This window comes from Mus pahari, chromosome 10, assembly GCF_900095145.1.
Source record: "Mus pahari chromosome 10, PAHARI_EIJ_v1.1, whole genome shotgun sequence".
Taxonomy (NCBI): domain Eukaryota; kingdom Metazoa; phylum Chordata; class Mammalia; order Rodentia; family Muridae; genus Mus; species Mus pahari.
The window spans coordinates 91,419,259-91,445,611 of NC_034599.1; the positions used below are offsets into that span (position 1 = coordinate 91,419,259).

Consider the following 26,353-nt stretch of genomic DNA (forward strand, 5'->3'; position numbering starts at 1 on the left):
CCCATTCTAGCCTGCCACGGGACCCAGAAAAGACATCAGAATGCACATGCGCAGAGCAACAGCAATGCTGCATGCTGTGCCTTTGGTATACCTATCCTGTATCTCTATTTTACCAGCACCTTAACAAAGCAGCAGCTCAGTTTGTGTGGATGAGTGACAACTGAGTTGGTGGTTCTTTGGCCTTAGTGTCTGGAGAAGAAGATGAACCCCAAGCTCAGGCACACTGAGCCTGACCCCAGGAGTCTCCCCGACTTCCTTGTTTGAACAGTGGCAAACACTGGCACTCTGCAGTCACTCCAGAGCCCGGAAGCTTACTTCATGTGTTCCTCAATTTTCTATCTCTGGGATCCAGGCAAAGATTTGGAAATTTCTATTCAGTGACTTCTAGAGAAAAAAAAAAAAGCTAAATTATTTTTAGAGAAATGGCTATGAGTCTTGTTCTTAATTCTCTATTGTAACACGTATCCAAGGGAATTTTTAGCACTAAATTAATGACCTGTAAGAGCTTACAACAGTAATAATCTTACAGAATAGAGACTGGGGAAAGAGAGCAAGGGAAATTTAAGAGGCAAGAGGTGAGAGAAATCATACCTGCTCCATACCTAGTCTTGCGGTGATGTATCATTATACCAATCATCATCCAAACCAGAAACCTGTAATTATTCCATGTGTCTCCAGACAAATTTAATACAAAAAAGGTCAAACAAACAAATATCATATAGCAGGTGAAGGGAAACTTACAAGGCTCATGATACCTACAAGAAACTTATAAGACCCAGACCTCACTAAGCTTAGAAAAGTCATGAAGTTCATCCCTGGGAATAAATAAGCACTAAACAACTTAAAGAATCTTATTTAGTATAGCTACTTGAAAACTGGTCAAGGAATTGCAGCGATATGCTTTGTATGTATGTTGGGTGAGCTTTTTGTACAGGAAAAGAGCTGCCCAAGACACCCATGCTTTGTAAGAAAACTTTCTCAGTGCTCCTGTACATAATATCAATAAATTCTTTGGTTCACATAGCTGAACTTGATGGGATCATTTCTTTAGTATGTCTTTGTCCTCATCTTTGGTGAATAAATATAGTCCTCAGTGCCAAGGGACACAGACTCAGATCACTTGGCAAGGCAGGAAACTACTATAACCCTAGAGCTGAAGAGAAAGAAGATGTAAGCAGGGATACCAGAGCCTTAAAGGTAAGGGCCCTACAACTGCTCAAGAACATTCGATTTCTCTTTTACATAATATAGTCAACAGAGGCAGAGTGTTAGGCTGCAGGTACAGGGAGGAAAGGTCATTGAGGTCACCTGGAGCAAAGGAAGGAAGGAAAACAAGACAATGGCTTCCTACCATCCTCAAGTCTTTCAGCAGGTCCATATCTTGACTCTGCCAAGCTAGATGCAAACTGGCCAGACATCTGGAGGATGGAGCTGTCTACCACACAGCAGAGCCTCAGGGTGTTAGGAATAGATCTAAAAAACCCAGGCAAGCCAGGCAGTGGTGGTGCATGCCTTTAATCCCAGCGCTTGGGAGGCAGAAGCAGGTGGATTTCTGAGTTCTGAGTTCCAGGACAGTTAGGGCTATACAGAGAAACCCTGTCTCGAAAAACCAAAAATCAGAAAAAGCAAAGCAAAACAAAACAAAACAAAACACACACAAAAAAAACAAACAAACAAAAAACAGGCAAATGACATAATCCTTTATCACATTGCTTCTTCTCTGGGACACCATCATATAAGACCCAAGTCATCCCAGAAAGATTAAATATTTTATATATATGGAAGTAGAATCAGATGGTATATCGCTTCATAGTGTACCCACTCTCCCAATATATCAGACATCCTTTGCATAAGGTTGCTGTCTAAACCTGAGTCCATAGAAATGTCAGAAAGGAGCAATGGGCTTCCAGGTGTGTGAATGTGTCTCTGTGGATTCCTAATTGCTCTCTTTTCCCACTGCTCAATGCCTGATATGAGGTATGTCAGGGCTAGCCATACTCTCGTGTACATCATGTCACCCTGAACAGAAATCAAACTTATTACTTTACCTATTGATGCCCCCCCACACTCTGCAATGGATTTTAGTCTTTTATATATAAATGCATGCTATGCTACAAGACAAATGTAATCACTGAAAGAGAGGAAAGAAAAAGACCAGCCACAGAAAGCCCAGGCAAGGAAAAAAATGAAGTCCATCCAACTCTGTGCTTCCCAGAGAGAGGTGTAACATGTACATCATGTAGATGATAGGCCCGACAAAGAGTGGCCAGGGACACCCCTGGTTCTCACTGGCAGTTTCCCACCTTTGGAGACATCACTACAGGTCTAGTATTCTGGTGGCCACAACCCTGTGATTGGGCAACCATTCATACAGACTACAAAATAAGCAAAAGTAATACTTCGTTCTGAACAGTCTCAAGTAAGAGTTGGCCCTGAGCACTTCTGCTGGAGGAAACTAAATAGCTAGGGACCCTCTCAAGATGGCTCTGAGACTGCATGCCTGGGAATGTGGCTGCCCAGCAAAGTGCACTGGCCCAGCTCCTGTAACTCAAGGGGATGAAGCACAATATTATAGAGCCCCTCTCCTCCCCAGAACCTAAAACTGTAGTTCTGATGAGAAAGCTGGCCTCAATTGTAGACAATATGCCAGAAAGTCTCTGCTTGCTGTGGGCCCTTAACTACCATCCCTTCCTATCTTTGGAACCCTCTCTAACTTCAAAACCCCTCAGAACTCCACATGTTCCAAGATCTCGCATTGAATTGCATCATTCACGCCTTTGTCTATCCATGCAGTGGACAGGTCAGAGGCCAGGGCTCCATCAGGAATGAAGAAATGAGCCCTGCTCCCTCTCAGAGCTTGCTGTCTGGTGGGCCAATCAAGCTTTAAAAATTTAAAGAGAGAGAGAGAGAGAGAGAGAGAGAGAGAGAGAGAGAGAGAGAGAGAGAGAGAGAGAAAATGAATCACAACAAAAAGGAGGAGAAGATAAAGTTTGTATGAACTCTTCCTAAGGCAAGTTCAGGTTAAGGATGGAGCAAAATTGAGGTTAGAATGAAAAGCTTAATTTTAAAAGTTATTGAGGATGTGAGTGTTCGGGGACTTCTCTTCCCAGTGGTTGGGATCTAGAATGGAGTGGGATGCAGGGCAATGAACCCAGGGTCCTACATGGGGAGGAAGTGAGGCCTCTTAGAAGAAGGGAACACCTGTTTCTGTCCCAAGCTCAAAGAGTCAGGTGTAGCAAAACCAAGGCTGAAGATGGAGAGATGGGCAGTCCTGGAGTTTCCTGCCCAGAGGGGCATCTCCAGTAGTCATCACCTCCCCCAGCTTCCACTCCTGCACTGTGCTCCTACACAGAGTTATCATTTCATATTTTAATCTGTCATCTTGTTAGCTTCTCTATCAAAACTCAGATCATGTTGAGGACAAAGAGCTGTTGTTCAAATAGACAACCTTCACTGAAGCATGTGCTCCAAGCAGGCTGCTAAACCCAGGAGGAGGGAGAATGGCGGATTATGAAGCAGACACAGCCTTGGTGAGGTTAAGTTCAGGAAATGATATCCTAGCCTGAATAGTTCCTGAGGCAAAAAGCCTTTACCACCAAAAATAAATTACGTATTTATTTAATTAAGACCTTCAGCATTTCAAGGAATCCTATTACTGGTGAATGACAACCAGCATTGGGCTCAGTGTCTTTGTCATGCAAATGTTGCATTTATGCATCAGCTTTAACCTGTCAGCCATTCACCCTATTGTTTGCAGAGCTCTTTCTTTCTGCTTGCTTCATGGTTATTGCTTTGAACCTGGAAACAGGAAAAAAGGAGAGTCCCAATCCAAGTGGGACAACCCTTTAGTAGACCCCTCTGTGCTGCCATTTCAAAATCTATACTTCAACAGTAAACCCCAACAAAAACTCCTTCAGAGAATGGGATGTGAAGAACAATGCTTGCCCCATTCTCTCTGACACCCAGGGCCAGCAGGTGTTGCTAACAAGACAGTCATCATGCAGAGCCACGTCAAGGGGATAGAGGCCTCTCTGCCAAGCCCAATCCTCATTTCTAAGGCACTCAGATTGTGCAGGAGGGGAACATAAAAAAGACATACTCTTGCTCCCACTAATTACAGAACAGAGCCAGGAACATGATTAGTGTGCGCATGTGTGAGGGAACAAAATATATGAATCCGTTACCTCATGAGAGACTCCAGACAACAGCAAGGCAGAAAGCAAAGACTCTGAAGTCAGTGATCAAGGCTCAAGTACTAGAGCTTTTACCTATGAACTCGCCAAGGATTCCCTAGCTGTTTCCTCAGCTGTATTAAGAGCTCATATGGGGTTGACATGAGTTGGTGCATGGAAGAATCCAGAACATGCTGGTCTATAGTCCAATGCTCTTTGTGTAACTTAGCAAAGAGCAACTGTCTTCAGACTCCTATACCCTGACAGCATGCTTCAGCCCTTGGGTCTCACCAGTCTTCCCAGAATTCTCTTTATAGGTACTCATCCTCTCACAGGGAATATTCCAGATTGACTCTCCAGTAAATGAGCATCTCTCTCCACCGGTCCTTTTTTTGAGGCATAAAGGCCATTCCAGATAAGACCAAGGTCGGGTACAATAAATCAAGGAGGAAATTCAAGCCATTCATTAGGGGCAGCCATACTTAAGGTGCTGCAAAGATCCTTGCTGTAGCCGAATTGGGAAAGGGATCCAGACAAATCCACAGGAAACCTTGCAGATTCTGCTTTTCACACTGGAGTCCTGAGCTTCCAGGCAATAGGGGGTGCCATCCTTTATTTTCATGTCTTCAGAGATCCCAACCATGTATGGAGTCCCTCACAGGATCTGGTTAGTGTTCTCAGTAAGGTCCAGCCCTTGAGCTACCTATCCCAACCATCTGAAGAAACATCCAGATGATCTCAACCTCCAGTCAGGTTCATAGACATCACAGAGCAGAGGCAAACTATTACCACCAACCCACCTCTCAGTACTTGGGTCGCAGAACCTAAGATCATAAGGAAGCTGTTGCTGCCCGACTGTCTGCAGATTATCAACAGATAACCACAGCACCAGCCTCCGGGCTTTATAACCTTGAGCTTACATTATAGCAGCCTCTTCGGCTGAGATTTATTGTGCCCATTTTCTGGGGTGAGAACATGAGTCTGATGCAGTTCTACAATAGCTTCCAAGGAACGTAATCAAGATCCGGAGACGGTTCATATGCCACGTATCCATCACCCGGAATTAAGCGAACATTTCTGATAATCAGATGATGCGCTCAGTTCCAGCAATTCCTTATTTGCACATATTTTATGTGCTGATAACACTAACCTCTGAAAATAAAGTCATCTGTCTGTCAAAAAAAAAAAAAAATGTTAAATCCCTGTGAGCTAGCCATGATACTAGGCTAAGCTGATGGGCTAATTCACATCCAGCTGCGCTTGTGACAATGGATCAGTGTTATCTAGTCTTTCAGAGAAAGGGCAGGATTTTTATCAGTGAGGATTTCAGGGCCTGGTCTGGAATATTTGAACGGCCATAGTGATTCAGACCTGGGAGCGCTGGAGGCTCTGTGGAGAAGAGGGATTTCAGTTTTGTGGGCTGCTGCTTCATACTGGCCAGGGACATGCTGGTGATAAAGCTGACTGCTTCACAAATTTACTTACAGGTGATCTGAGAAAATACTGAAAATAGACACTCAAGAAATCTGGCGGTGATCAGGGGTGCCACATCCCCGCCCTCCCAGACACTTGGATCACGTGGGCTGCGGGCACCAGGTCTAGCTCAATCCTTTTTACAGACAGAGGGGGCCTTCATAGCACAGAAGTGGCTCAAGGACCAGGGGCAGCATTGCCCTTGAGGATCCTTCCAAAGCCTGGATGTAGAGAAATACTTTCTACTCCCTCCGAGCCCCATGTCCATCAGCTACAGATCACTGCGTAGTACTTTTGTTCCAGCAAAGTCTTCCAGCCCCAGATGGTATGAAGGCGGGTTCTAAGTCCTGCACATGAGCACTGAGAGTTCCCAGAAGTCATATACAGCTCTCCAAATGTCCCACAAAGCCTCATAGCTGCCAAGCAAGTCTGGCCGAATGTCTGAAGGCACTGAGTGTTCCAGTCTTGATAGATCTGCCTCAGGGGATTCACAGAGGTACAGCAAGGACACGTTCTGTACATGGCTTCCTTGCTCAGCCTCTCTCTGTCTGGGTTCCCTCAAAAGGAGGCTCCCAAGTCTAGGCCCCAGTATGGGTTTTGAGGGGTGCTCTCAGAGAGGATGGAAGGGGGAGTACAACAGTAATACAGGAAGAGAAGGAAGCCAGTTACCACCACAGGCAGCTGCAATGCTGGACCCTCAATTGTCCTCCACCTACAGGCAAAAGGGTGGGACACATAAGGATATGCCAACTCTTGGCAGCCACTGATAAAAACAGGTCCTGGGAGTATAAGTTTCCTAGAACTTGGGATCTGCCGTGACTGCAAGTTTAGGATTCTAGTGGCCAGAGAGAAGTCACAAGCAAAAGGGTGACTCTCTTTGGAGTTAGACTACAGACATAAACAGAGGAGATGTGACCAGGCACTGTCAGGAGCTGTTACAACCACTCTCTGTAGAGCGATTTCTCTATACATGCTCATCTTACACCCCAGAGACAGTGCTCTCTCCATAGACACATCTTACACCTCTCTGCCTTTGGCTTCCAGCCACCGGTACCACCTTGAGCCTGATGAAAATCCATTCCACAGAGAAGTCAAGGCAAACGTACAGCAGCATATCCTGAAGCTCACTTCCTCTGTAAGGGGGAGGCTCCAGTCTCCAAGGCCACTGCCGGCAAGTTCTCCCTACAGCAACACCATCTCTACTCTCCTAACTCAGCAGACTCAGGGTAGCAGTAGGGCCAGCCATTCTTCACCCTCAGCTGGCTATAGGTGAACTATTAGGCCATTTCTAAACAGACTTGTGGTCACCTTGTGGTGTAGGAAGGTCTAAAAACATCCCAGAGTTCCATGAAAAAGAGAAAATCCCAGTATTCTATAAAACTACCAGTCCAGGACTGCCTGAATGAGGTCCTGGCCTTAACCATTGCCAAATACTGCCATATTGAAAGCTTAGTGTCTGTTTTGAGCATCTTTTACTTGGAAGTGGCCTGCATATATGCTGAAATGCCAAAGAGATGCTAAAATAACACACCCCAACCATCTGTCTTACTCCTTCAAATTGTTGTTTGATGTACTTTTGTCTGGCTGTCAGGAATTTCATAACCCCTTTTGCTGCTGTGAGTGAGTGTGTGAGTGTGTGTGTGTGTGTGTGTGTGTGTGTGTGTGTGTGTGTGTAGTTCACCTATCTCTGGAGCATTTCAGAAGGTAAATATTTCAGAAAATTACAGAAATTCTCTCTTTCTAAATATACTTCAAGACTTCATGAAGGAACCAATGTGGCAGATTCGGGTTGGGAGAGCAGCCTCGGAAAGAAGTATTTAGTAAGTCAAGTCAGAAGAGTGGGTGTGAGGACCCCTCCCCCCAAGCTTTTCTCCTTATTACACACAGGCTGTCTGTGTGGGAGCTTCCAGGAAAGCCATCTTTAAATTCACAGCTCATCATCTATCATAATTGAAAATATGGTGGTGCATAAGAAATGGTGTTGACTTTGGGATCAGAATGTCAACCAGGTCTTTTCATTTCAAAAATACATGCATCCCTCAGTGGTCTGAAGTTACTATTAGGCTAAAATTTTTATAAACTCAACTCCAAGTCAAATATTACAGAACTACCAAATGTCACCAAACCACTTAGCAAGAGGAGGTGGCATTCCCATGAAATCAAACCATCAAATCTCATTTCATCCCTAAGTTGCTGAATATTTGACAAAATAGCCTCACCCTTAGCAATGCTTCAATCTGGTAAGGAAGAGAGAAGGAAGTTTTCATCCCAGCACCCTGGAGGCTGAGGCAGGCCGATCTCCATGAGTTGCTAACCAAGTTTACCTAGGGTGACCCTGTCTCAAAAACAAACAAAATCATGGGAGGTAAGAATAAGTCCATCCCTAGGGATTTAAAAACAGAACTAAATCAAAACCTTCCTTCCCCTACCTTTTCAGTGGAAGCATACAGAAGCTCTCCATCAGCAGAACGTTTCATCTCCGGAATATAAGTGTTGACCATACGTCCGTCCTGTTGTTTGAGTCTACCATCTCATATTTTTGCCCTAACACACCGTAGGGCTCCTCTTTCCCAATGAATGGCAACCACCAAAAAAAATGTATTCCAGCCAGGTTTACAGCTTCTTATTTACATTTGGTTGCGGACTTAGTCCAGATCATTTTAAACTTTTAGTTTTATATCTGACTCAAAGGAGTCACCCATTCCAAAGGAGTGAGGCATGCTGTGGCCCACCAACCCCACTCAGCACTTCTGTGAATCAAGGGCAGGAGAGAAGAAGGAATTGACATGTTGAACACCCCCCCCCACACACACACACACATAAATGTCCTCTGGTCTAAATGATGTTCTAATGCTTGCTTGATAGGCTCCACCCCCAAGATGCCCCTATGCAACTTAGAGGCATGAAGAGTTGTCGTCATGAACAGCTCATGCACATCTGCATTACTGATAAAGCAACTGCAAGCAGCTACCCTACTGGAAGCTTCCAAATTTCCCAGTCCATTTTCTTCACCTCTTACATAACTTTGGGGAAGGGACAAGCCTCATAAAGATTTCACGGAGGTTCCTGAGCCCTGTGAACTTACGGGTTTACTATCTCCTTCCATGAGGGAACGTCCATAGACCTTGTCCCCTAAGGAACTTAACTGAGTGATCACAGTTGCTCTGACTCAGTGGAGCATGAGGCTGGGCCAGGCTGGACTGTGGAGAGAGAGCTACACAGTACCTGGTCAAGTCGGTCTGTTTCACTTGCTCCCCAGCTGGTAGTTTTCCTCTTCCCTCCCCCCCCCCCCGAAAGTTCCCAGAAAGGTTATATTTATAAAAGTTGTGTATATTTTTAAGCTTTGGTATCTTGGGGTGCGGGCAGGGATGAGAAATGAGCACCTGTGCCTGGACATCTCCACCTGAGTTTTCCCATTCTCTTTTTTGACAGCAGCCGCACAGGAACGGGTCAGCTGGATGTCCTAAGAACAGAGGCACGAGTCTTGTCTTTGTTCCGAGTGTTGCCAGAAACATTCCACCAGTCATAAAAGTCGCTCTACCACCTCCATACTCATGATGTCATTAGCACCTAGATACAGACACCTGGATCTTGTTGGTGGCTATTGAATTCACAGTGGCTCGAATGAAGTCACTGTCGAATTCACCACAAGCACCTACTTCATTTCTCCCTCTAGTATACAGGCAGACCTTTAGTATGGGTTGGAATACATATTGCTACACATTTTTTTTTTCTTCGAAGTTCCTGAATATCTCAGCTTAGGCATTATATGGCTTGTTAAAGTATGTACATACTTTCTTTAAATGTCTGTAAATTTCATTTCAGGATAATAACGATGTCACTACAAAATCTGTATGGTAAGAGAGAAGGAGGGGGAGGGGAAGAGGAAGGGAGAGGGATAAGGGAGAAGGAGAGAGAGAGAGAGAGAGAGAGAGAGAGAGAGAGAGAGAGAGAGAGACTGAGACTCTTGGTTCCTTTCTGCCTACTTCCCGTTACACACTCTATTGTAAAGCCTGTTTGATCCACACTCCAGCCTTGGTATTCCAAGAGCAATGTTATTCTCACTTGAACCAGAGTTGTGGGATGAGAGATACCCTGGATTGGTCGGGAGCTAGCCCACGTGGGTAATGGCAGGATTACCCAGAGAACAACTCTTACCCATAGGAGAAAGCGTCAAAATCATGGCTACCAGGAATCTACCCTCCACTGCAAGCAGCATATCATAGTCCACACCTCTAGCTCCTGTCTTCTAGGAGAGACTGCCTACTGTCAGCCTCAGGAGACTTGGGTTTTGCTTTGATTGAGAGAAGTAGTATTTCCCTGTGCATAAAGTCATGCATTAATGTCCAGGCTTGAACCAGAATTTTCTTAGATCCCAAAGTAAATGTTCTGGCTTCAGAGAGATTCCCATTTGTGCATTTCTGCAGATGATATATACACAACCCAGAAAGTTCAGCCTCTATTCCCTGATGCCCTAGCTGTGGGCTTAGAAATTCACAGGCCTCATTGTGAGCGGCCATCCCATTTTAATTGATAACAAAGCTTTTCCAATTAAGAACCTCATCTTTGCTTCTTTGTACACGTGCATCCGATATTACAAATTGCAAATCGTTCCTAACAATCTGTTTGGAAAGCAGGTGTGATTTATCCACTTAGGATTTGTACAGTCTGGGGATTAATAGAAGGCTGATGGGAACAAGGAGGCCTAAAGGGGCGATATGGGAGAACCTCGGCTCTGCAGCAGATGATAGTCACAGCTCAATTTTCACCAGGGCGCGGCAATGTTCTTCAGTAGTATATGATGTTCTGTATTCCAGAGGAGGTGGTTCACTGGTGGTTAACTTTACAAAAGACACTGAAGTTCACATGTGGGACAGCAGATGCTGAGGACCAGGGTTCTACAGACTTCTGTGCTGAGGAGGACGTGTTGAGGAGCTACATAGAAGCCAAGCCCGGTGATTCAGAGTTTCCAGCAAAGAAGGAACACAATGGTGTCTGTACCCTCCCTTAGTCACAGAAACTCCTAAGGCAAGATTTTCTTCTATCAGTACCCAACTCAAGGTCCACCACAGATGGCATTCAGCATGGGCAACAGAGCCTTGTTCTAAGGAACAGGCACCTGGCCACTGCCAACCCAGATTTGGTAATAGATGTGTCCTAGAGAGCCTGGAATGGGTCCCAATTTGGGGGTCACAAAAGCTGTTACTATTTGAGTGTGATTTAAACACAATGGACACCTGCCTACCTCACATGTCCAAGCTCCACTGTCCCAGATAGTCTGCCACGAAGCTTGAGTGTCACCATGTGACTTGCAAACCTCAAACAGGGCAAGATGGGAGCAGGTGTCATGTGCCATTACCTCTTGTCAAGGTCAGAGATGTTTCCTTCCTGACAAGATGATGAAAGCGAGCATGGGGATGCCAGTGTCATGTAGGCTCAGATCGAGGGCAGTAGCAGCTCCCAGTGCCCCAGGTAGAAGGCCTTTCAGCTGGAAGTGTGTACCAGGTGACATGGCATGAAGACAATGCTCATCACAAACCATGTCTTTGGTAACATTGGCTTATTCTGTTCAGTGGCCATTGCTACATCTTCAGAAAATGCCTTTGTCCACACTGTCTAGTGGATTGAGAAGATGTAACACAAAGCTATCCTGGTGATAATTCTAGTCCTTATTGGTGGTGTCTTAGGGAGTGGCTTTGGGGAAGCAGCCAGAAACAAGCATTGGTGGCACCAAGTATAAGGAGAGAGAGAGAGAGATTCTGGAGTGTTTGGTATAAGCAGTTGTGTTGCAGGACAGGGAGGATGGGACAGGAGAAACACTGAATGCTGGGGCAATAATTGTGCAGCCTATGGCAGACTTCAGGGACAAAATGGTGGGACTTGGGTTTCCTAAAAGTTACAGAAAATTCCAGAAAAAAGTACATGTCCAAAGAAAGATTATTGGCTACTCCCTGGCTTCCATTCGCCTCCTAAGGAAAATATCCCATGAGAGCTGCCATTAAACTTCTGAAAGATTGGAGTTGAGAAAAGACAAGAGATTGTTCAAAGGGAGAAAGGATAGAAGTGTGATTTAAAAAAAAAAAAACAACACTCTTTTTCACTGCTTCTAATTAAAAGAAGAATATATGTCATTGAAATGTCTTAAATACAACTCTAAAATTAGTAACTAAGAAATGACCATCCAGAGACTGATGCCAATGCCGAAATAACGAATAAATGATTGGATTTCCTTTGGGAAAAGAACCAAAATGAACAGTAAAAAGGAAGCCAGGGAAGGCACCAGGCTCTGGTTGTAGCATTTCTTCACTGATTACGCATGACCTTCAGAGAACCCACACTCCCGTAAACAAGAGTACCAGAAACAAAAGGTAACTAGAACTGTGGAAACATCGTGTGCTGCAAACGCAGCCTTCGCCCCTTCTCTAGTCGCCTGTTCCTTTCCTGAAAAGTATCTTGGCTTTTAGCTCTCGCCTCTTATTCACCATGTGTCCTGGATAGCAAGGGAAGCTGGAGGCAATCTGACATAGAGAGAGACGAAGTAAAACCCTGGGACCCTGTGGGCTTCATCTTTCCTTCCACCTAGAAGGAAAGGGCCAAAGTCAGTGCTTTTCTAACTTCAGAATCATGGAAAAGAATGCTCCACACTCCAGAATTACTCCTTCTACCCTTAATTTCATGTCTAGTCATGAGTGATTCATCCTTTTAGGTTAGTCATTCCCTTAGTAAATTTGGCGCCCATACTTCCAAGGCAGACTGTTAGATGACACTTACTGCATTCCAACGAGGCAGCATTTGTAGAATGTAGCTTGATGGGTGGTGGGTCCTCCCTTTCATTCTAGCAGATGAAGGGATAGAAACCTTATCCCTTCCCAGAGCCGACTGAAGCAGAAACCTAGAGCATGAAGTTTAAGCCTCAGCCCTGCCTTCATCCGCTCCTTGCTTCTTCTCCACTGAACTCCCAATATCTTGATGAAGAGTCCATCCCTTAAATCCAGATGGTCAAGTACAGGGAACGGAAGAGAATCAGCAGCCTGACCCCAAAGCAGACAGCCCTCTGGATGTTCACATAGGCCCCAGACGCTACCTGCACCCGTCTGAACAGGCCCCATCCCTCAATAAACCAGAAGCTTCTTTGCAACATTTGGCCTAAGAATGAGGCAGAAGTGTCTCTAGCTTCGGATATAGGGTGCTAAGTGGTTCCTGGCAGCAAGAGTGAGAAATCGTGAATCCCTACCCATGTTCTCAAGCTAGGGAAGTCCAGAGAAACTGCTGCTCAAAGGGATCATAAATAACACATCCTAAGGCGGGGACTTCAATATTTTTGAAGGGTTTCCTTTCTCTTCCTTTCCAACTTTGATATATGTACTTACTTAACAAAGGTCTGGGGAGGGTTAATTGAATTAATATATGTAAAGTGCTTTAAGTTTGAGGAGAATGCACAATATAAATGGAAGTGTCACTAAAAAGGTTAATCTAATTTACATCTAACACTTTCAGTTCATGGTGTTAATGAACTATATCCTTTTAGAGAGTGATTAATTTATAGAAATGTGATTATTTTTTCCTAATGCTATGTATGGGTCAGCTTCTCCTATTACTATATCTAACTTTATAGGAAAACTCAACATTTTATAAATTAAGAAAATAAATCAAGTGCTCCTGTAATGGTTATAGTTCATTAATTACAAGGAGACATGCATTAGATTAACATTTATCTGTTTTAATTAATTTGCTGCAATGCAGTTATCCATGAAAATTGGAGAAATGTTTGACATAATATTAACAGTTTTTGCTGGTATTGTGCTGAAAATTTTGGGCTTGGCACAGCTGTATTTAATGTACGACCGTGGGGACCATCAGCATTGTGGCACATGTATCAGAGAACTGGAGAGGGACTCCTCGCTAAATTCAAACTTCAGAAAATATAATTAACTGAGTCTACAAGACAAGATGAAGGGAGAAAGATCTGAGGCTTTGTTTGGGGGTTTGGAGTCCCAAAGTCTCAAAACAAATTTCTTAAATATGATCACTTAATTTCCTTAGCTACTTTATCCTTTCAGAGGACATGCAGAGCTGTCTTTCTGGATACCTGGAACTTTTGAGGTAGAGAAAATGGGCACCGTGAATATCCTTCTTACCTACAGAAAACCAGATGCCCAGAGGCTCTGAGCCCAGAGACCCTCCAGCTCACTGGTGAATCCAGACCATGAGAACTGAAAACCAAAGCCTTTCCCTAACACCCTACAGTGGTTTTCTACTCGGAGTTAAGCGAAGGCTGCACATTTATTTAACCACACAATAAATCAGACATCGTGGAGAATGGCGGAAGACACAGAAGTGATGTGCTTTTATTCTAAATTGGCAATTGAATTTCCACATGACATCTCAAGGCAACAACTGCAAAGAAATAAGTCATCATTTTAGCTGATTAAACATTCTCAGACACGGCGCGGACAGTGTCTGCAGACTCCAAGTGCAATTTAAGGTGGCACAACCGAGGTCTGACTCCTTCACACATTTTAGTGTGTGGCTAATGTCCTCATCCATCTGGGGATTTTAAACCCCTACGAAGCAGAAGCTGTGCGTTGACAGGAAAAAGGCCAGGCCAGACTCAGGAAATAGCTCTGAGGTGCGTGCCTGAGGCTTGGAGGACTTTCAAGTGCTCTGAGAGGCACACTCTTGAATACAGCGCTTAGCAACAGTCTCAAAGGGATGAGCAGCACATCTCTGTTTAGAGATCCACGGTCACAGTCTTCTATGGAAACCAGAGGATGGCAAGCACTTTGAAGCGGGAGAAAACAAGACCGGGGAGCAGATCACCGTGGATCACCACCAGGAGAAGCAGGGGTTACAATGTAACACCATCCACACTAGAAACTCCGCTGCTCTTTAAAGAAAAAGCACTGGTCCTTCTTAAAGACAGTTGCTGCAGACCCTGGGTAAGGAGTCTCGGGATGGGTGGGACACAGCAAGCTGAGGGGCAGGGGAGGGCTTTGCAGGGAGGAGACAAGCCAGGCTCATTCCAAATCAAGAACGAGGACTAAGAGTGAGACTTTCCACTGAAGCAGGCTCCTGCAGCAGCTCTGAAGGATTCTCAGAAGGACCTTTAGGTCCTGGTGGCGCCTCTCTGACCTCCCTTGGGACCTCCCTCAAGCTCACATCAAATCACTCTGCTAAGTGAGGCTCCCTGCACAGGGAATCCGTGCTGGCCATACTCTTCCGGGATGGGAATTTCAGTCCTGTCCAGTCACGCCTGGGTGAGACCATTGACAAGTTCAAACCCTTCTTGGAGCCTCTGACCCCTGCTCCTAGAGTTCGTATGAGGGTCAAATTGTGACAAGCACTTTAAGATAGCATCAGAAAGGTGCATGCTCTCCACAAGCGTGCACTGTTCTATCCGCTCCGGGACCTGGATGCAAGCAATGGAGTCAGTGCTGTGTGAGCTTGTTCTTCAGCCTCGTCAGTCCCCCAACCAAGGGCCTTCCTCCTACTTTGTACTTACTGTCCTGTACCCACCCCATCTACTCACCCAGTCTCTGCCCATCAAGACCCCTCTCATTTTCTCCATAAAGCCTCCCCGACTTCTAACCTTCACAATTTTCTCCTCCCTTACAGGACTCTGGGACTCCAAGAACAATCTACCTCTTGTTTTAGAGTTTGTATTATCGCCAGAAACTGAGCTTGCTGATCAGGCTAAATAACAGAGCCCACGGCATATCTGGATAATTCTAACTCCCGTCACAGGCATCCCTCTGACCGCCTATCTGTGTCTTCCCCACAGCTCCGTCCTCTGCTCTGTAGAGTGCCAGTGGCTTCAATCCAGTGGTTTCCAAGGCCTCCCAGTGGTCTTGCCTGAAAACCTAATTTTCCGATGGAACCATTTCTTCAGGGTTCAGTTAGTGCTAGGCTGAGTAATAAAGAAGAATGTGATAATGTGTCTCAAGCTGTATTTGGTTGTCATAGTTTGGGTCACCCTCATCCCTGTAAGTACAAATGACTAGGGATGTCATTGATGATGAAAAAGGACCACTTACTGCTGCCTAGGTCTACAAGCTGGAAGGCAAGCAGCAACCTGGCTGATGATCTGTTTTTATAAACCAAGTCACACCGCAAGAGTTACTCTTCCAGGAACCAGAACCTCCCACATCTCTGGTGCTTGCACATGGACATACACTTGCTTATTCATGTGTGTAAAACATGCTCCTAAGCCTCGCTCTCAGCTCGCTCTGCATTAAGTTTCAGGCCGGCCATTAAAAAGTAGTTGCAAAGGCATTCACGGAGCAGTACAGGATGCAGGCGGTCTCACAGCTTCCATCAAATATATGTATGTGCATGCGTGTTTCTATGTGGTATTTGCTCCTACGTGCACAGTCCTCCTCATACAAAGAAAAACTAAAAGACAGAGACACAGAGAGAATCGAGTTTTAGCTGATTAGACAAAGCTAGTCAATTTCAAAAAAGTCGGACAAGGGGGAGCTTCACCAAGTTTTAGAACTACTATGACCAGGTGTTTGAGGACTGATAATTAAAATCATTGTATATTCAGTGTCCTCTACACCACAATCTAAAATAGAAGCTTTCTGAATACTGTTATGACAGTCACCTTGCAAGAGAGGGCTCTGTATCCCCATTTTATAGATGTGGAAACCAAGGCTCAAAGGGTTAAATCATTTGCCTAATATCATCTAATGAAAGAATAATTGGGCCAAGATTCAAAGTCAAGTTTCTCTGGCAGCTACACTCAAATTTTACTTTACAGGACAAGAGAAAAATCTAAAATGTCTATGTCAAAAAAGGGAGGGGGTACAATTCAGGATTGCATGCAGGTATGCACACTAAGCCAAACACTACTGGCTGCGCATTGCACAACTCAAGGCCAGCCCAAGCAATACAGAGAAGCCCTAAACACCCACAGATCAGACTGGGATCAGGTAAAAAAACAAAAAAAAAAAAACATTGGCATGACTTGCTAGGAGGGGCCATCTCAGGAAAGTTCCTAGAAAAGATCACGCCCCCCCTCCCCATGTGACCACACTTGGGTGATAATGAGAATAAAGTTGAGGAAGACCTTCTGACCCTAAGAGCACAGGTGACTAGGGACAACTGCAGGTCAGAGTAAACTCTAGTTCAATGCTGAGAAATGTTTGGGCCCTTGTGTTTGCCCCTTTAAGAGCCATGTGCTACTTGCCCAAGATGACTGAAGACAATTCCCTGCAGGAGTGCACATTGCCCTTTAAGACAGGTGCTGCAATGTGTAATATTGTACGGTCTTCAGAGTTAGTTTCCAGTCTATGGATGAAAGGATAGTGCTGCTTCCTTGAGCAAGTACACTGGTTCCCACAGGTACAAGCAAGTTCTGATTTCTACCTCACACACAAGCCTGCTTACATACTTGCTCACCAGGTGAGCCTGTAGTAACTGATGGCCTATACTCAAGGGCTGTGCTGAACGATCTATATGCTGGCTTGTTTTTATGTGTATCCTAAGCATAGGAAGATGAGGAAGCAGTTTTAACTGCCCGGCTACTTTATTATGTCTGCTTCTGGAACAGGGCTGCACTGGAAGCTCAGCCTTCGATGGAAAACCCCAGCAGTGGTCAGAAGTTAGCTTCTGGGTCCTCTGCAGCAAGAAGTAAGAGATACAAAGGCAGAACACATTGCTGTTCAGATGTGCCACCTCACAGGAACTCGAGACCAGCAGAGCACTTGTAAACAGTTGTCTAGAGGGCGTGTCCAACTCAGAAGATCTGTACCACCCAGCTAGACAGCATCATGCACACTCCTGGTTGTCTTCTTTCTACCTGTGAACTCAGAAGCGCACTGAGAAAGACAGCTATCCCTCTGTTCAGTCTCTCTCACAGGCCCTCCTGAGTCTTCTCCTTTTTGACGATGGGAATAGAAATGATAGAAGCCTTTAAAAAACAGCGCTATCTGAGGCAGTGTGTGTTACGTACAAAACTCACTTTTATTGTTCCTCCCAAATAGTCCTCAGGGGTTGTACCATTTAGAAATGCAAACTTCAAGTGCACTGAAATAAAGAAAGTCTGACCTGTAAGTGTTAAATAAACTGTTATAATAAATGTGTCTGTTGTGACCAAATAGTACTTGTGGCTAAATAAATAAATAAATAAATGGTAAATGGTGCTCTTTGCAGCCCCCTTGTGGTTTGAAAGGGAAAGACGAGGAGAATGCAGAATAGCTCCCATTCTCAAGGCCAATAAACTTTTACAGTAGAATGACAAATGGCTTTAAAGGTGAAACGGATACATTCTAAGGGAAGAAAATTACAGATTGAAATTATTTTATATACAATTATTTACATAATCTAGATCTGTGGAAGCCTGCATTTGTTGTGGCTTTCCATTCTCTCCCTCTCCTCTCTTTTCCATTCTCAGCAAACTCAGCACGGTGTTACACAGGGGGCTCTCTTCCCAAATCATTCCTTCCCTAATCCCTACTCACTGTGAGCTACCTGCCCACAACAATTTTGATAGCTGAATCTGCCTGCCTGTCCAAGTGTCTGTACTGCAAGGAGAACAGACCGTTTGGACGCTCCGTGTTTATTCCTGTTTTCACCAGAACAACAGCAACAGCATATTACATTGGTCCCTTCATGCAGACAACCTTTTACCATACCACTTTAAAAAAAAAAAAAGACATTTTCGTGATGAATTTTTCTGTCTTCTCAAAAAACGAAAGAAAAAAAGAAGGAAGAAAGAAAGAAAAAAGAAAGAAAGGAAAGGAAAAAGAAACTCCTTAAGGAATGAGAAGAGGTGAGTGTTAGAAAGACCTTTTCCATCACCAGAAATCAATAGATTAAAAAGAATAGGAGCACCTCTCTCCCCCAAATTTATCACTTGCAAATGTCAGGAGAGGCAGCTCTCAAAGTCCAGACAAGGCAAATGGAATGGCCTGCTTCCCCAATTCGCCTGTCTCCGGAGAGATCCAGATCCAGGCTGCTGTGCTTTTCATACCAGCTCAGCCAGCAAACCTCTAAATCAAGCTGTCTCTACTTGGGAATCTTTTTCCAACAAGGACAAAAACTCTGTTTTCGAAATATCGCCAGGCAGAATTCCAAGGACCATATGTCGCCCGTTCACCTGACAGAAATCAAAAGCACGCCCTCCTCCTCGTCAACAGCGCAGAGAATCAACAAGTTACCACTTAAGCCAAGCGCTCCATCCTGCAATCAGCTACAGCCTCCCTGAGCCCACCATCAACAATCCCAATTCGGCTCCAGCGATGCTTCCCAGCCTTTGGCTACCGCGTGACCTTCTGTTCCAGACCCGCCCTCCAGAAGCGGGCTCCCCAACCTGCGCTTCTCCCAGCGCTCCCAGACAGCTGTCAAAGTCTGGGGCTTGCGGGCTTCCAGGTTCCCCTGATAACGCCGGCGTTCAGGAGAATCTTAGAGGATTAGAGGGGTCAAGATCAATTAGAAAGACCAGAGAGGAGCTCTAGGCTCGGAGACTCGGTCCTCCGAAGGAAAGCAGAGTGTGAGCCGCAGTAGCAACCATCGCATCCCGCGCTTCTTCAGGACTCTGCCCATCTTGAGGGCGTGAGTTCCCAGGGGAGCCAGAGCCCGCGCTGCGGAGCAGGCGGAGCGCCGGGGTGCGGGCAAGGCTTTCAGGAGCCTACAAGTTCCCATCCTCAAGCTGGAGTGCCAGTCCAGCTCGTCTCGCTGCTTTGAAGACGCCCCTGGTTCTTGCCCCCAAAGCAGAAGCAGCCAGACACCTGCTTCACCCACTCCCCAGCCCCCGTTACAGCGCCCATGTCCTCCTGCCTTGCTCAAAACATCCCTGACCCAAGCCCACGATGCTCCCACCCCAGCACACAGGGACCCCAAAGTTCTCTATACTCCACAGACCTCCCCTTCTCCTTGGCGCCTGGACCCCGCCCAGAGGTTAGGCTGGAGAACCTCTTGGGTCCACAGCTTAGGGCGCTGACTTCGAGGGCGGTGCGCGCAGAAGCCGAAGCTGCCACAAGAAAGGGTGGGTGTTACACGCCTAAGTCCAGGGTCTGCACCCTCGAGCCCGCCCTGCCTCCTTCCTGAAGAGGAACAAACTTCCCCAGCACCCACCTTTCGCCGCGAGGAGGCGGCGCCGCCGGCTGTCCCCGCCGTCTCCACTGCCGCCGCCGCTTCCTACGCCCAGCGCCAGCAGGAGCGGCACCAAGCACAGCCTCCCCGGCAGCATCCTCGCCGCCTGAGCCGCCACAGAGCTGCCGCCGCCGCCTACCGCCCGCGCCGGCCTCGCCCGCCGGTGTCCGCTGGTGTCCGCCGGTGCCTGCCGCGCCGCCTCGCTGTAGCTGCCGGGTGCGCTTCTGGAGCCGCCGCCGCCGCCGCCGCCGCCGCCGCCCTCACTCACCGCCTCCGCTGCCCTTCGCCGCGTCGCTCGCTCGCCGGCAACAGCAGCACTCACTGGCGCGGACCCGGAGCGGCTCCGGCGCTCACCCCGGGACGGCCCGTGACGTCACGGAGGGAGGGAGGTGGCTCGTGCATATTCATGAGACGCGGACATTGGCGCGGGGTTGCGCGCTCCGCCGCCTCGCAGCTCCGGCCCCCAACTTTCCTCATCCATCCCCTATGCTGCTCGCTCGCGTGATCCCGCTCGGTCAGGCGCCGGCTCCGGGGGCGGGGAACCCTTGCGGGAGGCTCCAGGGGAGCCTTAGGGCCTGACGTCCCCCCTGCGGTTCTCCAAACTGCAGCCGCGAGGCACTGGGAGCGCCACCACCAAGTGATCGCCGGAGGACCTTCTGTAAAGATGCAGGCGACCCTACTGTGATGTGCTCTTTGAACCTACATCCCTGCGGAGGGGCCAGGATGGTGTCTCTGTGGGCCCTGCCCTTGGCTATGGTCTAGGGATGGACGCTCTATGCCGCCTGGTCTGGGGAGGGCGCCAGGCGCTCGCTAGAGCTGCAAAACGCCAGTGCCTCTAGGAGTTGTAGGGCAGAGATCGCTTAGGACCTGCGTAGCAATGCCCGGGCTCTGCGCCATCTCAGTGAAGCAGGGACAGCCACTGCTGGAGTCAAAAGGACTAGCGAAAGTCAGGAAAGGCAACCTTCAGTCTGCAGTGGGAAGCACATTCAAACTTCTCCCTCAGAAGTTGCCACCTTTACATTGTCACTACCTAGGTAAAGAGTATGTCATTTGGTGGCATGCCTTCTAAAATCTCAAGCCAGGGAACACTGTCCCTGGAGGTGGGGTTCATATAGTTCTCCACCACAACACACCCCCATACACAATCAGGCTTCCAAAGGATCAAGAAGGTTCCCAGTAAAATCAACTAACCACTCAGAAGAAATCACTGGCTGTATTTTCTATAGATGTGCTATTTTTTCATGATCCAAGTGTCATGTGTAGTCGAGAAATGAGGCAAACAACAACAAAAAGAAAAAAACCCACAAAAACAAATAAAATTATCCTTTTGTTCATCATCTGTTCAAGACATTTCCTGAGCACTAAACGATTGTGGATGCCCCGTTAGGCAATGAAGGACACAAGGTCTTTGTCCCTCTTGGAGAAGCCAAAAGGGGGTGAAGGCAGTTAAGGTCCCCGCTTTATGGTCCTGCACATTCTTTATGTTGCTCGATGCGAGCCTGTACAAATCAATTAGCCAAATGTGTATATTGCAACACTGACTGAACAGCATCTCATAATTAATAAGTGTAGTTCGGAGTACTCAACCAAGCCATAAAATACATTAAGAGCCTTCTGCTGCCCAGCCTCCCTGTGTGGTCCTGGCAGCACACTGGAGAGACTGTGGTGGTGAAAACAGACTTCAACATTTGAGACCTCAAGAGGTGCTCAACAGCTGCAAATCCTGGTGGCTGCAGGGGCCTCAGCTCTTTTCGAGCAGGTCCCCTTTAGTCCAGGAAGCAATACCTGTGCTCTTGTTCTTGTTTCGGGAGTAAGGCCACCCCTTCACCCAAGATAAAGAGCTACCAAGTTCCAAGCCAACATCAAGACCTCTCGCCCTTCTCAGATTTTAAAGTCATAATCCAGAAAGAGGTGGATGCTGACCATGCAAAGCCAGAGAAACCAGTGAACGAGAGAAATGTTGAATCAACTCATTTTCTGTCCTTGGTGCTCCATCCCATTCGGCTGATATTTATACCCCCCCCCTTGTTTACTCAGATAAGAACCTCCTTACTGACTGAACATCATCCCTGGAGGTCCTTATGCTAACTGTTGTTAAAGTCATCTGGTCCCCAATATTTGACATGAAGTTTCAAATTCAGACCAAATAATGAAAAGCAGAACAGAGAGTTAATTATAAAACATCGCCAAGAAAGAAAGGACCAGGAAAGAATATCACAGAGAAACACAGTAGGGATAGGGCGCTTACCAACAGGCGCAGCACAGCTCTCATCCTTCTCTTCTTGTGAAGGAGGATGAGAGCATCTGCTAGATCAAGCTCCGCAGTAGCCTCTGTTTAGTCATTCCTCTCTGGAGCTGTTCCCCTGAACGGTGCTCTCCCACTACAGCTTTTAGATTTGGCTGTGTGGTTTGCTCTGACCAGGGCAGTCGCATTCTTGATGGGTTTTTTTTTCTTTCTTGGACACCTGCCTGTCATAAGAAGAAACTCAGGCTAAACCTGCAGGAGAGTCAGAGACGTTGGTGTACGTTGATACGGCATCCCTGAGATGTTCCAGACAGCTAATGATACTTAAACCTGGTCAGCACAAATAAGCCACACGTTGACCACAGACACATGAGCAAGCTCAGGCAGGATCAGCCAAGCTGGGCGCACATCAGAACTGTCCAGCTGACCATTTAAAAAATATAAATGGTTGTTCCATTAAGTCACTGTGTTTGGGAGTAATTGATTAGGCAATACTATATCCACTGCATTAAGGTCATTACAAGAAGTGAAAAATGAATATGAGACACTCAATATGCTGTGTGTGGTTAATGCTTAATAAATGCAAAAATGTCCCCATCTCCACCTAGTTTCCAAGGTCCTGAAATGCCCATCAAACCATGATTTGGCTTGCTTGGGTCAGGGAAAGACCAAAATGGGTTAGAGTAAATGAAAGAAAGAAAATGTATCTTAATAATACTCAGACCACAAGAACTTGTAGGCATGCCCTCTGTATGTACAGTGCACCACTATTCTGTGTACATCTGCTAGTCCACTCCAGATACAAGGATTTTATCAAGTAACCCAGCAACCAATGGACCCCCCATTCCCTCATGCTAGACTGAGTAATGGGGGGGGGCATATATTTTCTGGCTCCTTTAATTCTTGCAACAGCAGTAGCTATTTTCTACTTTATTGTGATCAGATTTCTACCTCCCAAAGTTTGAATGACGTATCAACATTCACATAATTGAGCAGAATATCAACTCACATCTGCCTAATTCCGCATTCTATCTTTTCCCCATATGCGATGGATCCGGGGAGAGGCACGGGGGAAATATAAACAATGAAATGATTGGATCGGATCAGGAGAGGTGGCTTTAGGGTTTGACTTTTTAAAATCGCCATCCTTCATCACCCCCGAGTAATGACCATTTAAGTAACCCGTTATTACCAAAGTGGTGATTCACAGCTCTGGGTTTGTTGGGGGCACACTCTTTATCCTTGACTTGCTCTTTTTCGTTTAAAGGCCTCACTCAGAATTTCACCAGCTAGAGGTCTTGGCTGCTATAAACCTCTAACCCATGGCCCCACCTGCAAGGCAATAACAAATCTCCAGCAATTCATCTGGGTCAATAGTTTTTAACAAATAAGTATCTCCCCTGCTCCAGAAAATAGAATCTCACAGGAACAGATCTCACATAAACACCGGGGTCATTAATGTTTTGTCCAATTAAGCCCCAAAACATAGACCCTGAATAATTTAAGCTGAATAAATGAAGAAAATAAAGAAATTATACCTACCTATGGAAACTTATTTTTTAAAAAGAAAATTAAATGGAAACTTTCTACATGATCCACATTTAATTCAACTAAAAGTACTTAAGGTTGAAGAAAAGGGTGATGTGCTGGCTTAGGTATTGTGTCAAGTTGATGCAAGCCAGAGTCATCAGAGAGGAAGGACTCACCATTGAGGAAATGCCTCCATAGGATTTAAGGCATTTTCTCAACTAGGGATCAAAGGGGAGGGCCCAGCCCATGTGTGGGTGGTACCATCCCTGGGCTGATAGTCCTGGATTCTATAAGAAAGCAGGCTGAGCAAGCCATGTGAAGCAAACCAGAAAGCAGCCCCTCCATGGGCTCTGCATCAGTTCCTGTCTCCAGGTTCCTGCCTTACTTGAGTTCCTATTCTGACTTCCTTTGGTGATGTGTAATCCTAATCAACCCTGTTGTTGTTGTTGTTGTTGTTGTTATGGTGTTTTGTTGCAGCAATAGAAACGCTAACTAAAACAGGTGGAAAACTTGCTCAAAAAACTAGAATTGCAAATGTTTCCCCAACACCATCTCTGCAGGTAAAACAGAGTCTCTGTGGCCTTAGAGCAACTAAATATATCACTGGATTTTCTACATTGCTCTGAAAACCTGATACAAAGACAGATGCTGCTGATACAATAGGAATTAGGTTGGTTGGTTGGTTGGTTGGTTGGTTGGTTGGTTGGTTGGTTGGTCGGTCGGTTTGTTGGTTGGTTTTATGCAAGGGGTCGTAGTTGCTAGGAAACCTTGGGTAAATGTGTACAGAGGGAATGAAGTCCTAAGTGAGTGTATATTGTTGACATGGGCACACCATATCAAGGAACTAATGCCTCAGACCCATGGGAATGACAAAGCCTACACCCTCCCCCAGTTCCCACTGGGCAAAAGGAGGCTCAGAAGGAGGGCAAAGCCTTCCCCTCTAGTCTGAGTCAAGTGTTAGCAGTGTGTGAACCATCTAGGAGCTGCAGCTTCCTCCTCCAGATGTTTGTAGCCTGAGACTGTGGCCTAAAGACACCTGCTACTGGGACTAGCTAACTTCTCCCCCTGTGCTCCACACAGCACACTGAGGTTCTAGGATGTTGAATAGTCATCAGTGACACTCCATCAGAGTGCACATGGCCCACCTGATCCCAGCTTTTCTGTATATGTGTCTGTCTGTGTGTCTGTCCTTTCTTCATCCCAGTCACCCAGTCAGGTCAAGTCCCACCAGTTCAGTCTTGGTGGCCTGATCAGAAAAACAGAAAGGAAAGAAAGAAAACATGTTATTCATTACAGTGAGACATTATTCCTAAATATTGTCCTAAGTTCTTCTTGGAGACACAAACACAAACACACACATATCCTGGAGTAGTCTCTGAGAAAACGGCCATAAAATTCAGTGACATTTCTTCCACTGTGAGACAGACTCTTTGTATCCTTTCTTTGAATCTGAGCACTGACTTCAGCATCGGTGACATTATGTGACTTCTCAGTGCCAATTACAATAGCTTCTGCCTAGTTTGCTAGGATGTTTATGTATGAAGTCCGGCTTCTCACATGAAAGTCCTGAGACCACTATACAGGAGCCCTGACGGCTGTGTGGAAGGCTTCATGAAGTAAGATCGATGGTCTGAGCTAAGTTGGACATTTAAGTCATCCTAGCAGTCCTAGATCATCTACTTGCTAGCTGTGAAATCAGCCCATGCCCAGCATCTGCCTCTACTCCAGATACTTATCTTCCCGGATGTAGCCTTGGTACTGTGCAATGAAATCAAGTTATTTCTACTAGGTCTCGACTCAACTCCTGGCCACAGAATTCAGTACAACCAAATGGTTGTATGTACTGTTTTAGTTAGGCTTTTATTGCTGTGAAGAGAGACATGATGACAGAGGCAAATCTTATAAAGGACAAAATTTAATTGGGGCTGGCTGACAGTTTCAGAGGTTCAGTCCATTATCATCATGGCTGGTAGCCTGACTGGTTCCAAGCAGACATGGTGCTGGAGAAGGAGCTAAGAGTTCTGCATCTTGATCTGAAGGCAGTCGGAAGGAGTTTCCCATCTCTCTCACACTGGACAAAGCTTGAGCACCAGTAGCTTCCATAGCCCACCCCCACAGTGACACATTTCCTCCAACAAGCCCATGCATATTCTAACAAGGACATGCCTCCTATTTGTGTCACTCCCTGGGGTCCAAGCATTCAAATACATGAGTCTATGGGGGCCCAAACTTATTCCAATCAAATACATATGCTGTTAGGGTTTGGGGTGGTTTAATATAAATCAGGAACAACATATTTATTCCCAATTTACCCCATAAGAAGGACCAGTAGAAAGGAAATGTGTTGGGTAAATAAAGTGTAAGTACCCACCTCCCCCTTGAGTAGTTCAAATGTTGAGACTTGCAGAATATAGCAATGGGGTTGGTTTATAGAGAGGGAACCAGTTCTAAACTCAGTCAGGCTGGGCTGTAACCACAGTTCAACTGTGGTTTTCCTCTAGGTATCTCCTAAAATATTCTCCTTACCATTTGTACCTCTGTTTCCTTTGGAGACCCAGGAAGCCTGGTTGCTTTCAGAGCTAAATGAAAACCAATCCGCTAGACTCTCTTTCTGCCCCATGTGAGGGGCACAGGAAACCCAGTCGTCCATAGTTACGGTGGGCACTCAGTGGCACACAGGTTGCAGATAGCTTATACTGATTCTTAGTTTATTATGTGGCGTTCCTATACAGGTAAAAGGTAGCTGGGCGTGGTCACAGACGGATCCACACTAGCCCCAGCAGTACCAACCTTGCCGGTGTCTTCAAGGAAGCGCCAGCCAGAACCACCTGTCAGAGCA

At 46.1% G+C, this 26,353-nt stretch overlaps 1 protein-coding gene across 1 annotated transcript in view; it reads right to left on the reverse strand.

The window, feature by feature from the left end:
• Positions 1–20,037, reverse strand: part of Clstn2 (calsyntenin 2) — a 585,486-nt gene extending 565,449 nt beyond the window's left edge. The window contains exon 1 of the mRNA XM_021206691.1: positions 19,722–20,037. Coding sequence (XP_021062350.1) covers positions 19,722–19,836 — 115 coding nt within the window. The 5' untranslated portion in view covers positions 19,837–20,037. The remainder of the gene's footprint in view (positions 1–19,721) is intronic.
• Positions 20,038–26,353: the final 6,316 nt, after the last annotated feature.